Source organism: Equus asinus, chromosome 28 (assembly GCF_041296235.1).
Source record: "Equus asinus isolate D_3611 breed Donkey chromosome 28, EquAss-T2T_v2, whole genome shotgun sequence".
Lineage (NCBI taxonomy): Eukaryota > Metazoa > Chordata > Mammalia > Perissodactyla > Equidae > Equus > Equus asinus.
In genome coordinates, this window is record NC_091817.1 from 24161774 (window position 1) to 24176084 (window position 14311).

At 56.3% G+C, this 14311-nt stretch overlaps 1 protein-coding gene across 9 annotated transcripts in view; it reads left to right on the plus strand.

Moving 5' to 3' along the window:
- Nucleotides 1–14311, plus strand: part of NLRC5 (NLR family CARD domain containing 5) — an 85112-nt gene that overhangs the window by 43689 nt on the left and 27112 nt on the right. For 8 of the 9 annotated variants that reach the window (XR_011498940.1, XR_011498941.1, XR_011498942.1 and 5 more), the window contains 11 exons: nucleotides 734–817; nucleotides 1754–1843; nucleotides 3692–3760; nucleotides 4568–4636; nucleotides 5319–5402; nucleotides 5787–5870; nucleotides 7283–7372; nucleotides 8119–8163; nucleotides 9097–9186; nucleotides 10002–10085; nucleotides 13641–13724. Coding sequence is in view for 6 of the 9 variants with exons in the window: in XM_014827280.3 (XP_014682766.3) it covers nucleotides 734–817; nucleotides 1754–1843; nucleotides 3692–3760; nucleotides 4568–4636; nucleotides 5319–5402; nucleotides 5787–5870; nucleotides 7283–7372; nucleotides 8119–8163; nucleotides 9097–9186; nucleotides 10002–10085; nucleotides 13641–13724 (873 nt within the window). In the remaining 3 variants the exon portion in view is untranslated. The remainder of the gene's footprint in view (nucleotides 1–733; nucleotides 818–1753; nucleotides 1844–3691; nucleotides 3761–4567; nucleotides 4637–5318; nucleotides 5403–5786; nucleotides 5871–7282; nucleotides 7373–8118; nucleotides 8164–9096; nucleotides 9187–10001; nucleotides 10086–13640; nucleotides 13725–14311) is intronic. The other variant, XM_044760794.2, reaches the window with a different exon arrangement.

Here is a 14311-nt window from a genome sequence, read left to right on the forward strand (position 1 = left end):
CTCCTTCCCACTGCTCAAGATAAAGCCCAAATCCTAAAATCCTGTGTGATCCAGAGCCCCACCCCTAACCGCAGAGCCCCATCTGACCCCGTCCTCCCACTCAATCTTTGATCCAGACATGCTAGACCCTTTCGGGTTCTCAAATGTGCTATGCCACAGGGCCTTTGAATGTGCTATTCCTACTGTCAGGAACACTCTTCCCCCTTCTCTTTCATACCCCTTACCTATTGAACTCCTAGTGTTTGCAGCAAGTAGCGCCAACATCAAGGAAGACTTCCCTGACCCCCAGACCAGATCAGATGCCCCTATAATCATGGAGTTTATCACAGGAAGCGATTATGTATGTTACAGCATAAAGAAACAGTTGAAAGTGGGGGCCTTGAAGTCAGGCTGCCTGGGTTCAAGTCCCAGGTCCTCCTTTGAGCAAGTGGTCTAACCACTCTACCTCAGTTGGCTCATCAGTAAGATGAGGATAACAATAGTGCCTAACAACTGATAATAGTACCATAACAACTGTAGGAAGTAGAGTTCTCATGAGGATTAAATATCCAGTAAGTGTAGAGGCGCCTAGGACAGCGCCAGGCGTGTAGGATGCCGTCTTTCAGTGTTTGCTGTTATTACTAAGGTTCATCTATTGGATTGATGCTTTGACTGGGGGCGGTGGGGGACCGCGTGAGTGCCGAGGTTGAGGGGGCCCACCCTAGCAGCACGGGGCATTGGGCCTCTCTCTCAGCCTCTCAGGGAACCAGCTGGAAGATGAAGGCTGCAGACTGATGGCAGAGGCCGCGCCCCAGCTCCACATCACCAGGAAGCTGGAGTGAGTTGCCCACCCCACTATCGGGTAGCGGGGAGGGTCCTGGAGCCCCAGCTGGTCCCTGCCACCCCTGGTCCCCATGCCCACGGTCACCAGAAATGGTGCTGCTCTACCGGCCATCCCAGTTCCAGCAAAATTGGAGTGGTTCGACCATGCCCTGCTTCCGCCTCTGGCATGAGTCACTTAGCTCCAAGTGTGAAAACTCCTTGCGTGTGTAGAATGTGTCCACTGTACCTCAATAGCTAGTGTCCCAGTTTGTCCTCACAACAGCCCTGGGTGGGGTGCAGTGGGGAGCTGCATTGGAAAAGCATCAGGGTATTGTGTGGACGGGTGCTGGGGTGTTGGGTTGGGATTTTGGGGTGGGAAGCGGTGTGTTAGGGTGGGGGTACAGTGCTGGGGGAAGGGGTGGGTTGTCGGGGTGGTGGGATGGAAAGAGAGAAAGGCTGTTGGGTGTGTTGCGATGTTGCATGGCGTGGGTGGGGCTGGGGTTTTAGGGGTGAGTTAGGGTCTGAGCATCAAGTGTGGGTTGGGGTGGGGGAGCAGTGAGGTTGGGTAACAGTGTTTCGGATTTAAATCCTGGCTCTGTCACTTAGTCACTTTGTGACCCTGGGAAAGTAATTTCATGTCTCTGGGCCTCAGTTTCCCCATTTGTAAAACGGGATTAAAATGTGATTATTTTACTTACTAGGAAACTGAGGCTCAGAGAGGCAAAAACAGTGAATCGTCAGTTCCCATCGCTCCAGCTGGAGAACTTTGTTCTCTGAGTAGGGGAGGGGGTCGTGCGTCTCGGCTCATCCACATGGGCCAGATCCTTTGAGGATTAAGGACCCAGGGCCTCCCAAGAGTGACAGCCAGCAAGCTACTGGGCCAGGGGCAGGGGCTGGAGCTGTCTGGGCTTCAGCTGCCTGTTGACGGCTGTCTCCCTCGTGCTCTCCACAGCCTCAGCGACAATGGGCTCTCTGTGGCCGGGCTGTACCGCGTGCTGGGTGCAGCGAGCACGTGCCGGACCCTGGCAGAGCTGCACATCAGGTGGGAACTCTCTGTGGACCAGCACCCCCCACTCCCGCCTCCAGCCTGGAGCTCACGGGCTCTCCCATCAGTCTCTCAAAGTCCTCGGACTCCTTTCTGGCCCCAGGCCTTCGGGACCTGGAGAAGAGCTGCTGGTGCCCTGCCCAGACCCCCTGTACATCTGGGGTGCCTGTCCCTACATGCTGTGCGTGCTGGCCGCTCACAGCTTATACTTCTGCCCTGGGATGGTAGGAGCCAGGGATGCCTGGAGAGGACACCCCTCCCTATCCCCCCGGCCAGGAGTGGCCAGTGAGCGAGGCACAGGTATAGCTCTCCGGCCCCCTTGCTCCAGGTGGGACAAACTTTTGGTGCCATTCACTCTCCAGAGCTTCCTGTGGGATCAGGCTGAAGACCTGCTCTGTTCTGCTCCCCTGAGTCCCTCACTGGTGTCTCCTGAGAGCACTCCTCCATACATCACGTGCACAAGTGACCAAGTGACACGTGACCCCACTCCACTCACAGGCTCGGGCTCTGCTTCGGGGGAGCCCCACCTAAGACAGAGCCCAAGCTTGTGTCTCTAAGTCCCAGTATTCAGTCTAGGGAGCTGAGGTCAGATGCTAATTAATGTCAACACAGTCCCCCCCTAGAGGGGCGCTCAGCCGAGCAGGGTGGTCCCTGCTCTAAACCCCCTGGAAGGAGGAAAGGGAGATCGGGTTCACCCACGAGGTGGGTCGGAGGCCTTGGTTCGCTGCATATAGTGATTCAGTCAAGGGTCCTGGGCATTCCAAATGGCGCTCCATTCCCTTCTAGGACTTTATACTAAAGAAATCACTGTGATTGTGCAAACACAGTTAGTGTGATTGTGCAAACACGGTTAGCTGCAGGGATGTTCACCGCAGCATTGATTACAAGAGGCAAAAATGCAAATAACTTAAATGTTTAATACAATATTAGCTAAATAAACCAAGTTGCCTCCCAAGAGAACTCGATGGAACAGTGACACAGCTGCAGCTTTAGTGTGGAGGGGTGGCTGTGGCTTATTAAGTAAACCTAGAAATTTTAACTCATCATTTTTATAATAAAGCTTTTCAATCATACTCAGCAATAGGGAGAATGGTGAAATGAACACCCTAGTTCCCACCAGTAATTATCAGCCTTTTGTCACGTTTGCCTCATCTGTCCCGTGAAAAACTAATTTTGAAAAGAGAATCTGTAATTTTAATCCCATTTTTTTAAGGGAAAAAAAAAAGAAAGAACATTAACTTCGATTAATAAAAAACCCTAGAGCCTTGAAGGACCCACTCCAAAATGTTATCAGTGGCAGTGGATATGTGGTGCGTGGGTGATTTTTCTTTATTTTCTTCTTACTTTACTATATTTTCTAAGTTTGCCACAGGGAAGAAGTGTGACTTTTGTCATGAGGAATATACATATAACGTTCAGTTTGCAAAGCTGAGGGTAGGGAGGCCCGGCTGTAAGTCACAGCCTGTCGTGGATTCCCAACGTCTGTCCCCAGCTGGTAGTGACCTCGCCCCATTGGGGTGAGTCCCCCCGGCCGCAGGTGCCCGAGCGCAGAAGGAACACCAATGGGCAGAGGGAGGAGAGTTTCAGCCTGAGGCCCCAACCGGAGGGAAGGCAGAACAGAAGTCTTCTTTCAAAGACTTGCCAGGAAATGAGGCTGAGAAGTTTGCGAAATTTCTGTGGTAAACAGACTTCAGGCCCCAGAAGCTCAGAAGAAGTCAGGGTCGAGGTGGAGGAAGTGGCTGCAGCTAGAGGCGGGGGGGTGGCACCTTAGAGGTGCCGCCAGGCCAGGCGAAAAATGACATGGAGCAACAGGGATCCCATAACCCTCCTCTCTTCTCTCCGCAGCCTGCTGCACAAAACCGTGGTCCTCACCTTTGCCCCAGAGCCAGAGGAGCAGGCGGGGATGCAGAGGAGGTAGGGCCCCAACACTATCCCCTGCCCGCCCTCGGCCAGGGCCACCCCCAGCCCGACCTCCACAGCTGGACAGTGCCACTCAGCTGCCAGGGGCCCTTGCCAGATTCACGAAGGTGCCTGGAGCCAGCAGGCTTGGCAGGGGACGCAGCCCTAAAGGGGAGAGTCGAAGGACAAAATGCCTCCCCGTTTCCCAAGTGGGGCCTGCAGAGAGCCCTGGGATACAGGATGCAGACGGCACCCTGGGGCGGGAGTGGGGCCCTCCCCCACTCAGAGATTGAGGTCCTTCCACCTACACCCAGAGGAGCATCTGGCCTGTAGTTCTGATTTTGGTCAGAACTTCTGCCTCCCTTTGGCACAAGGACCCTTTAAAGTGTGTCTGCCTCCTCCAGGGTTCCTTCCCAGATTGCCCCAGGCCAGCACATGGGCAGACTCAGCTCTGCTCCTCAGTGTCCGCCTAAAACCTCTTCTGTGGGGTCTGAGCTGTTGAAAGCTTGCTTGGAGCTGAGGCTGACATCTCTGAAGGCACTGACGGTTATGATGACGAGATGAATGAGTAACAGCCAGGGTTAATTGAGCACTCACTGTGCACCAAGCACCACATGAAGGCAATTCACATACACCCTCCCAGTGAAAGCTTAAGTGATCTGTCCCAGGTCACACGGCCAGGGAGCCGAGAAGCCAGAACCAGGGTCTGGCTGTCTCCAGGCCTCATATAGAGATGGAGTGCTGGGAGGGGAGGCTGAGGATGGACTTTGAGACAATGGACAAGGCATCTGCCCAGCCTGGCCGTGCTGTGTGTCCCTCCAGGGCTGTGTTTCCTGACAGCCACGTGCCCCAGACGCCCTCTGAGCTGCCCCTGCGCTCCCAAAGGATCAGGTACAGTGATGGCTGCAGGCCTCGGCTGTGGTTCCAGCCTCTTCTCTTCCCCCGCAAAGAGCCTGGCCCCCAGCCCCTGGACAAGGGGCTCCCCAGAGGACACCACCTGCTGTATCCAGGAGTTGGCCTGGCTTTCCTGCCTCCCACCTCCCATGCCCGGCCCGTCCCAGACAGTGCTCATGAGGCAGCCCCTTCGATCACCTTCCCTGGCCCAGGGTCCCCCACTTCCTTTAGCCCCCCTACCTCCAGCGGCTGATGGGTGGTAGGAATTCTGGACGGAGAGAATGGGAGGCGTGCAGCCCCTTCTGTCCTGATCCTGGGGCCTCAGGCCTCGGCCTGGGGGCTTAACTCAGCCCCCCCAGGGCTCCCATCGATACCCTCCTGGCCTCCCTCTTCTGTGTCCCTCCTTGTCTGTCTGTCCTCCTGTGACACTGTCTCAACCTCTCTCCTGTCTCTGTGTCTCTCCGTCTTGGTCTCCCTCTCTCTCTGGGTCTCTGCTTGTCTCTGGCTCTTCCCTGCCTGGGTGACATCTTATGCGTGCGGTGTGTGTCGGTCCCCCTCTGTCCCTCTGTCTGGGTGCGCCATGCATCCCGGCCCCTCTCCTGCAGCCTCCTCCTCGGCCTGTGTGTCTCGCCTCTTCAGCGGGGCGGGCGCTGCAGGGCTGCGGTTCTGCCCTCCGCAGGCTGGCGCACTGTGGCTTACAAGCCAAGCACCTCGAGCTGCTCTGCAAGGCGCTGGAAGGAAGCCACCACCTGGGCCACCTCGAGTGAGTCGGGGAAGGTGGGCGGGGGTGGGGGCCATCGGTTAGTGTGTGTCGGCGTGTGGGGCTGTGTTTTGTTCTTTAAGATAACCATCAGCAGTTCTTTCTCTGCAGTCAGGAGCCCCTTAGGGAAGCTGGTCAAGCTTGTGTCTCCTCCCCCTAAAATACCGGTCCCGCCACATTGCACACCCTCTGAAGCCCATCCCTGACCCCCCAGGGGTCAGGAACCTCGGGATGGGAACCCTGGGGGAGACCCCTGCTGACCCAGTGCAGCCCAGAGCCTTGTCCCAGTTTCAGGAGAAGCTGAGTGACTGAGTGACCAGGGTGGAGAGACAAGCTCCTGTCTGGCCCCCGACCCCCACTAACCCGCTCTCCCCTTGCCCCTCCCAGCTTATCAAGCAATGCTCTGGGGGACGAAGGTGCAGCCCAGCTGGCTCAGCTGCTCCCAGGGCTGGGCCCTCTGCAGTCCTTGAAGTGAGTAGCCGCTGGGCAGTCTCTGAGCTTGCCCTGGTCAGGATGAGGGGGTGTGGGGGAAGGGGGTCTGTGTCCCATTCACTCCCTCCTGGGGTTATCGTGAAGATTAAATCAGAAAATACGTGTCAGTCGCCTGGTCCAGCCCCTGAAACGCAGTCAGTGCTCAGGAAAGCGTAGTTGATACTGTGATTCTCATTAAAATAGAGACTGGCCTCTGTGACTCAGTGATCCAGCTTCAGGTTGCGGGTCTCACTTCTCCACTCTGTCTCTGGGAGGCCAGGTCGCCTGGGGTGGGGCAGGCATGGCTGGGACACATTGACAGATTAACCAGCGGCTGGCAGCCCTTCTGGCCCCGGGTGCAAGGAGGGGCTGTTCCAGGGGGCACAGGCCGGTGGGCAGGGAGGGCGTGTACTTAGATAGGACACCCGAGCAGGGTGCTCAGGGCCAAGAGGGGAGGCCCCTGGAAGGAGTACAGGAACCCCAGACTTTGCCTGCAGCAGACCAGAGTTCCTGGGCCCCAAAAGGCCCCTGTGTTCTTGGCTCCCACAACCCCCCTCCTCCTCTCCCGTCTTATGAGCCAAAGTGAGAGGAGCCCTGGGGAGGATGCTGGTGCTGGGGAGGTGCTAGTTTCCCTGTGTGACCTTCGGCAAGTTACATCACCTCTCTGAGCCCCTGGTTCCCAGTCAGTTAACACACAAACTATAGAGGGAGTGGCGTGTGATTTGGGCTGCAACCTTGGAAAGAGTGCGGTGTCCTGAGGGCCCTTCCAGCTCAGACAGTCTTTTACTGGGATAGATGCCAGGAAGGAGAGCAGGTGGCCTCTCCGGTTCAGAGCTGCCCTGGGTGGGGAGGAAGAGCTCAGGGCTGCAGGCAAATTGTATGCAGATTAGAGCCTTCGGGCAGATTCCCGTGTGACCTGCTTAACGCTGTGAAGGCTGGGTGTGACCAGGGCCTGGGGGAGTCTGTGTTCACCCACCAGTATTCACGTGCCCGAGGGCGGGACCCTAAATGGCACATAAAGACCACGAAAGAGAGAAAAACGTCTGTTCCTGCTTTTTGAACAAGAGGCCCTGTATTTTCATTTTTCACTGGGTACCACCTCTCCTTTATCGAGGGGAAACTGAGGCACAACCGTGGCCCCAAAGCACTCCCCAGATTTGCTCTGGGAGGGAACCACTGAGTTCTGGTCTCAGCTCTGTCCCCAGCATCTCGTAACCTTGGGCAAGACCCTGCCGCTCTCTGGGCCTCAATTTCCTTGTCTTTACCATGAGGGGTTAGAAGAGACACTCTGACCGCCTGAGTCCCATCATCTGGACTCAGGGATGGCCCTCCCCTGCCCTGTGCTCTGACCACCAAGAGGGTGTTTTTGAGTCTTGGTGACCTCCGTCAGCGTCACTCCTGTGGTTCTCCAGCCTCAGTGAGAACGGCTTATCCCCGGACGCTGGGTTCAGCTTGGCCCTGTGCTTCTCTACTGTGCAGTGGGTTCTCCACCTGGACATCACGTGAGTGCCCTCGTCTGCCGCATTCACCTTGTAGCATCCTCAGAGCCTTGTGTGATATGGGGTCTCGTGAGCACGTGGTGGGTGTCTGCTGAACGAATGAATGAACAGACAAATGAATGAATATAGCCCCAAGGACACTCGCATTTCTCCAAATTCACCATGGGACACAGTCCATCGGCTCTCCCTTACTCACTCTCTGGATTGTCCTGGGGAGCTTTGAAGAAATCGGGGAGCTCCCTGTTGGTCACTGAGTGCTCAGGGACCAGCCTTCACTGCGGGGTCTCTGGAGCTGATGAGAACAAAGAGGGGAAGGCGCCCAGCCCCCCAGCCCCGGGCCGTGCCCTGCAGATCGTGTGCGGCTTCAGGCGAGGCCTGCCCTTTCCTCCCCTTCCCCTGCCAAGAGCAGGAGGTGCGACAGCAGACAGACCCGGTTCAGTCCAGGCCACCCACGTAGCTGCCGTGCAGCTTTGAGCAGGTCCCTGAGCCTCTCCAGACCTCAATTTTCTCATCTGTAAAATGGGGATAAGAACATTTCCTTCCCTCACAGCTTTATTGTGAGAATCAAAGGAGATCGCGTCTGCGGTGTGCTTTGTAGGTGCCTTAGTAAACGTAGTTGTTGCTTCATATATTTATTGTCCCATCTGCTGAGAGAGCGGGCGCCTCCAGGCCTCCCTGACGGGCCGGGCTGCTCTCTTGCTGTCTTGCCTTCATCCTTTCTCACTCTGCTGCCTCCTCTCTGCCTGCAGGGGTGAGAGCCAACGCATCGTCCTGGGAGGAGCCGGAAGAGGCAGGTGAGAAGGAACAGCTCCCAGGGTGGGGCGGGGTCCCCATTTCCTACAGGTGCCCCTGCCCCCCAGGCCCCTGCTGACCACTGTCAGCCCTAGAATGACCCGCCCAGGCCTGGCACATTGGAATTAACCACCACTTCTGTAACCCACCGCATAAACGTGCCGTCCTCAGCTGCCTGCCATCTCCTTTGGTAAAAGGCGGTGCAGGTGGGAGGGGCCCAGAGGTGATGCCACAGCAGGACAGGTGCCAGCAGGCTGCCGCCGCATGGGAGGGAGAGGGGAGCAGTTGAGTTTCTGCCTCTCGGGGACTTTTGCAGACTTGTGAGTTCACATGAGTCACCGGTGTTTCACACACATTTTGAGTGTCACATTTGAGAAGCCAGAAACCGTTGGCGCTCTGAAAGTTTCCCCATCTTTGCAGTAAACAATGAACAATAGTTACTTTCCGCAGGCGTGCCCCGCTGCCCTCTAGCGGGCCCGGCCCCCTGGTCTCCCCTGGGAGCCTGGCAAGCACAAGGGCGGCCTCGTGTGCAGCCAGCCGGGCAGAGCGGTCCCCAGCTAACGTGTTGGGGAAAGCGTTGCCACACCAGCTGGGCTGTGTGAAGCCAGGGGCGGCCCACGCCCAGCGTGGTCTTGCTTCCCAGGCTGGGGTCTCTGCTTCTGGGTTCTTGAAGCCAAAAGACTGGAGGCCCAGGGAGGCGGTCAGGGAGAGGAAGGGCTCTGTCCTGGCTCCCCCTGACCCGGTCAGGTGCTGGCCACTGGGACAGGTGTAAACTGCTGGCGTTCTCGCTCTGGTCCCCCTTCCCTGGGCCTCGGTTTCCCCATCTGTACAGTGAGGGACTTGATTGTCCCCAGGGCCCCTTCCAGCCCTCACGAATGAGTCGTCTTCCACGTGGAGGATTTGACCCTTCCTGTCAAATGGTTTCCCCACTCCAGGGACCTGTCGGCTGCCGGATCTGTGCCGGAGTTGCCAGCTGGAGCCGAGTTCTTGGGCTCCGGTCAGCGCTGCGTCCCCAGGAGCTTCTGGTATTGTCTCACCCACTTCTTGGTTGGGGGTAACCACAGTGGGGGTGAGGGGTCAGGGAGTAAGGAGAGCCTGGGGATTAGGGCTGGGGATTGGGACAGAGGGAAAGAATTTGAGAGAAGGGAAAGGAAAGAGGGACAAGTGTGAGGGCTGGTGACAGGGGCCCAGCATTCTCCTTAGAGGAGAGACTCCATGTTGTTTTCTCTGAAGACTTCCCAGCTCTGCCCTGAGGGGCTGTGAGACCCCAGCTGGGCTCCCCTTGTCTCCAGGCCTCGGTTTCCTCCCTTAAGAAGAGAAACACCTAAGCTGGGGCCTGAACAGGGTTGCGACAGTTGAGGGGGGCCAAGGGGCAAAGCTTGGCTCCCGGCTGCATTTTAGTGTGGCCGGAGCGCATACACAGAGAGGAGGCGAGTGAGGCTCTGGAAGGCCTAAGGATAATGGGGAGCCTCAGAGGGTTCTCAGCACAGGAGAGGGCTGGTCAGATTTGCAGGTAAACAGATAAGACCCGGCAGGGTGGAGAAGGATTGCAGGATGGAGAGGGGAACCCCAGAGGGCGCTACAGTGGTCCAGGTGAGTGGCGATGGGCCCAGACTCAGGCAGGGGCGGTGCGGAGCACTTAGGGGCTGGACAAGGTTGGCTGGGCCCTGAGGGGGCCTTTGTTGTCACCGTCAGAGCGGTAGGAATGGGGGCTGTAGGGAAGTCTTGGGGTGAGAGGATGCCCCTTGGGGAGCAGGCTGTTAGAAGGGGCGAGCCCCAGGGTCTGTACAGGGGCCCTGAGCATTTGCTGACCCCCGCCTCGCCCACTGTCCCTTTTCAGCCTCAGTGAGTGTCAGCTGGAGCCCCTGAGCCTCACCTGCCTCTGTGACACTCTAGAGAAGTGCCCGGGGCCTCTGGAAGTCACGTAAGTAATGGGGACACGGCCCCGGAGTGCACAATGTGGGCAGCCGCCCAGTGACCTGGGCTGGGGGTGTCCTTCCTGGTCCCTCCCGCCAGACCCCGTAGCCCTACCCTATGGGAGTTCCCTGACCTATTGGTAGAAGGCTGGTTGCCTGGAATTGCCTCAGCTTCAGGCGCCTCCCTCCTCCCACTGAGAGCAGCTGTGAGGGCCCAGGTCTTCACCGTCCTCATCCGTTCCACTCAGGGTGCCTGGGGGCCCCGGTCTGCCCCCTCCATCCGGGAGCCGCACCCTGGCACCCCCCAGGGTCTGCCTCCTTGGCTGGAGCCTATCACTTCTGAAGGCCCCTCCTCAGGCCAGCCCCCGCTCCAGGTACCAGCTCACCCACCCGGGACACCTGGGTCAGTGACCACCCTGGACTTGAACCAGGAGTCCTGGCTCAGCCACCTGCAGGCTGGGTGACTTGGGCAAATGGCTGTAATTCACTGGGCCTCAGCTTTGTCATCTGCAAAGTGGACAGTCAGCCTTTCCTTTCATCGTCGTCGTATGACAGTAATTACCTTAAAATGAAGAAACCCAAGACAAACCCGCCTCCCCGAAACAGCCCCTTCGCCTCATCCAACCAGTGCTGTCGTCCGGCCTCGTGGCCCTCTGCTCCCTGTCCGTTTGGAGATTCCGTTCTTGCCTCTTCGCAGGCACAGCCGGGCTGCAGTCCACGATTTCACTTCACATCATGCCCTATGTGTTTCCCCACTGGCTGCATCTTTTTCTTGCTTTCCGGCTCCCGTCTCAAATCCCCCCTGGCCCTCGCAACAGGCTTATGCAGGTTGATCGCCTGGCGTGTGTCCGCCCTGCCTCTCTCAGTTCAAACACCTGTGGACGCGGAGGGCAGGGTTTTGACGCTGTTCGCAGACAGCATCTTACCACCTGAGAGCTGCGCGGCAAGCTTTTGACTGCCGGCAGTGCCTCGCAGCTTTTCCGGAATATCAAGACAGGTGGAGCCAATGAATTTTTTTAATAAACCATTTACATTGGGTTAGTTTCAGACTGGACTTACAGAAAAGTTGCAAAGCCAGTCCAGAAAGTTCCCTCGCCTGGTTGCCCTGGTTGTTAGTATCACTTACTATCGTGGTACATTTGTCACAAGTAAGAAACCGACCTTGCCCTGTGACTATTAACTGCGCTGCAGGCTCTATTCAGATTTCACCAGTTTTTCTCCTAAAGCCCTTTCTCTGGTCTGGAATCCCATCCAGGACCGCACATTGCGTTCAGTCTTCAGGTCCCTTAGCCTCCTCTGGTCTGTGGCACTTTCTCCATCTTTGTTGCTCGTGACCTTGACAGTTTTGAGGAGTACCGGACAGATATTTTGTAAAACGTCCCTCACTTTGGGTTTGTCTGATGTTTTCCTCATGGTCAACCTGGGTGATGGGTTTGGGGAAAGACACCACAGAGGTCAAGAGCCCCACGCATCTCATCTCAGGGGTCCATGCAGTGGACGCAACATCACTGTTGACGTTGACCTTGATCACCTGGCCGAGGAAGTGTTCGTCCGACTTCCCCACTGTAAAGTTACTTTTTAATTTCAAAACGCTTTCAGACGGAGACTTCCAAGCATATATAAAAGCAGAGAGAATAGTGTCGTGGACTCTGAGTTCCCCTGGCCCCACCTCAATAGGCGTCACCTCATGGCCCCAACACACGCACACACGCGCACACACACACACACACACGCACATTATTTTGAAGGAATTCCCAGACACCGTATAATTTCATCTATGGATATTTCAGTATGCACAGCTAAAAGATAAGTACTCTTTTATTTTTTAACATAACCACAAAACCATTATCAGACCTAAAATATGAACATTATTTTATGATATGTTAAAATCATCAAGTATCCCATTGGATGTGCAGTTGTCCTGGATTGTCGCTGATGTGTTTCTTGCACAATGTTTGCGCATTCCTGCCTTTTCATGCTAACCCTCCGTGGTTTGGATGTGCCACAAGTTGTTAAACCCCGCCCACCTAAAGTCTAGATGGATAGCAGGCTGCTCCCAGGGTTTTCTGTAGCACTGCAGCCAATGCTGCAAAAAGCTCTTCCATTATTTAACTATTAAGCACCTACTGTATACCAGGTCCTGGGGACGGGGACAGAAGGACACCCGGGACTTGCTGAGGCTCACCGGCTGCAGTGAGAGGCTTGATGTAAACCACCCGCGGGCCGTGCTGGGTGGTCCGAGCACTGATGGGGGTCTAAGGGCCCCCTCCCTCCGCTGCAGTTGGAGGAAATGGGATCATAAGTGTGAAGACACTTTGCCAACTGTAGAGTGCAGGGACCACGTGCAGGAAGATTGTTATCCTTGGGGTTCTGGGTCCTGGGGTTCTGCGGGGTAGGCCAGCGAAGGTGGCAGGGCTCCAGCCCCCTCCCCAGATTCCACCGCCGCAGGCCCACTTGGCCTGTGTACATTTCGGTGTTCCACGTGGGATGGTGAGGTGGGTAAAGGTTCTGTTGCTTAAAAGAAAAGTGTGTAAGCCCCACATTAACCCAACCAGAGGTCACAGCACTGTGTAGTTGGGGTCCAGTGGGAAACCGTGCAGGGAGGTATGTGGACGGACTGCCCCTCAGCGAAGGCCGCTGCTCCGTCTGTGCTCAGAGCCCCAGGCCCATGCCTGAGCCGGAGCAGGTGGAGCCGAGTCTGCAGCCTGAGCCCTGGCGGTGGTTCAGCGGTGAGGCTTCCAGCTCCAGAACCTCAGGCTGCCCCTCCACGGTGGTCCCCCCAACCAGGGAACAATGCACTGGAGGGGGGTCGGGCTCCTGGAGGCCCCAGTGAGGGGAAAGGACAGCCTGCAGGGGACGAAGGAACAGGGACAAAGGGAAAAAGGGGCAGAAGGAAAATACAGCCCAACACCTCTGGGGAAAGTGGGACTCCAGGGGGAGGCCATGTAAATCCCAGGGCACTTAGAGATGCTGGTGGTCTCGTCCTGCAGCCAGAGCAGACACAGAAGGAGGGCTGCCTGGAGTGTCTCCTAGGTGGACTGGGTTCTGATGAGTTATCTGGACAAGTGATCAGCTGGTTAGTCTGATTTTGACGGGCAGTCAGAGACCCGAGCTCGCCTGTATCTCTCCTTGTCTGACCTGCTGCCTCTGTCTCCACCACTATATTCAAGACTGCGGGTTCAGCGGCACTCTTTTCTTAACAAGTATGTTTGCAGAGCGCCAATCTTCATGGCCCTTAAAATAATAATCCTGCTAGTCCGTGACATTTGGGGAAAAAAGTCTACAAGAGCCCCTTGGAAATTCACAAGGCACAGCGGCATATTAAAGGCTCTGAGAAGTCCTTCACAGAGAAAACTATTTAATTTGGCTTAGCCCAGCATGTTCCGAGCTTCTGTGACCTTCCTCTTCCTCCCGCCTCACTGACGACTCAAGGACCCAGCTCTCAGAGGGAATGTTTTGGGCAACCCTGGCTTAGGACGCGTCTCTAGAAGACTCTGGCCGTGAGGCCGCCCTCCGAGCTCTCCCGAGGCTTCCGCACCTCATTCAGATGCTTTGTTTTGCAGATTGTCCTGCAAGGGCCTGAGCGACCAGAGCCTGGAGACCCTGCTGCACCGCTTGCCCCAGCTGCCCCAGCTCAGCCGGCTTCGGTAAGGCTGGTCTCCCCAGGGCCCCTTCCACCCCGCCCCCTTCTCTAGAGCTCGCTGGTCATTGTATCTGGCGCAACTGCGAGCTCAAGTCTGTTTCCAGCGCTTCCCTGATACCATATCAACCTTGGGGTGGGGGGTTGTTTGATCTCTCTGGGCCTCAGTTTCCTCCTCTGACAAATGGAATTAATTTCCCCAACTCCTCCCCCAGGGTTGAGACTTGGCAAGACAGTTGTTCTAAAACCACCTTGAAGAAGTGAGGGCCTGTGACAAATGGGCTGTCATGCTTCTCCCCGCCCAGAGAAAGGTCACCTGCTCCTAGAAGGGGACTTCACAGATGTAGGTCGTGTACATGTCACTCACCATCTTTTAAAGGTCACCGTCTAACTCCGCAGAAGGGGAATTTAAGCAGCATCCCCAAAGTATTTAAAACTCTTATTTTCTAATTTCAGCTCCGACTGGTTAGAATTTAAAAAGGATTTACTGGAAATGTTCTTCCAGCGGGGGCTAAAGCAGAGGCAGCTGGGATGGGAAAATATGACAGGAAATTGAACCGCCCCGTTAATAACGGCACTGTAGGTCCTGAGGCT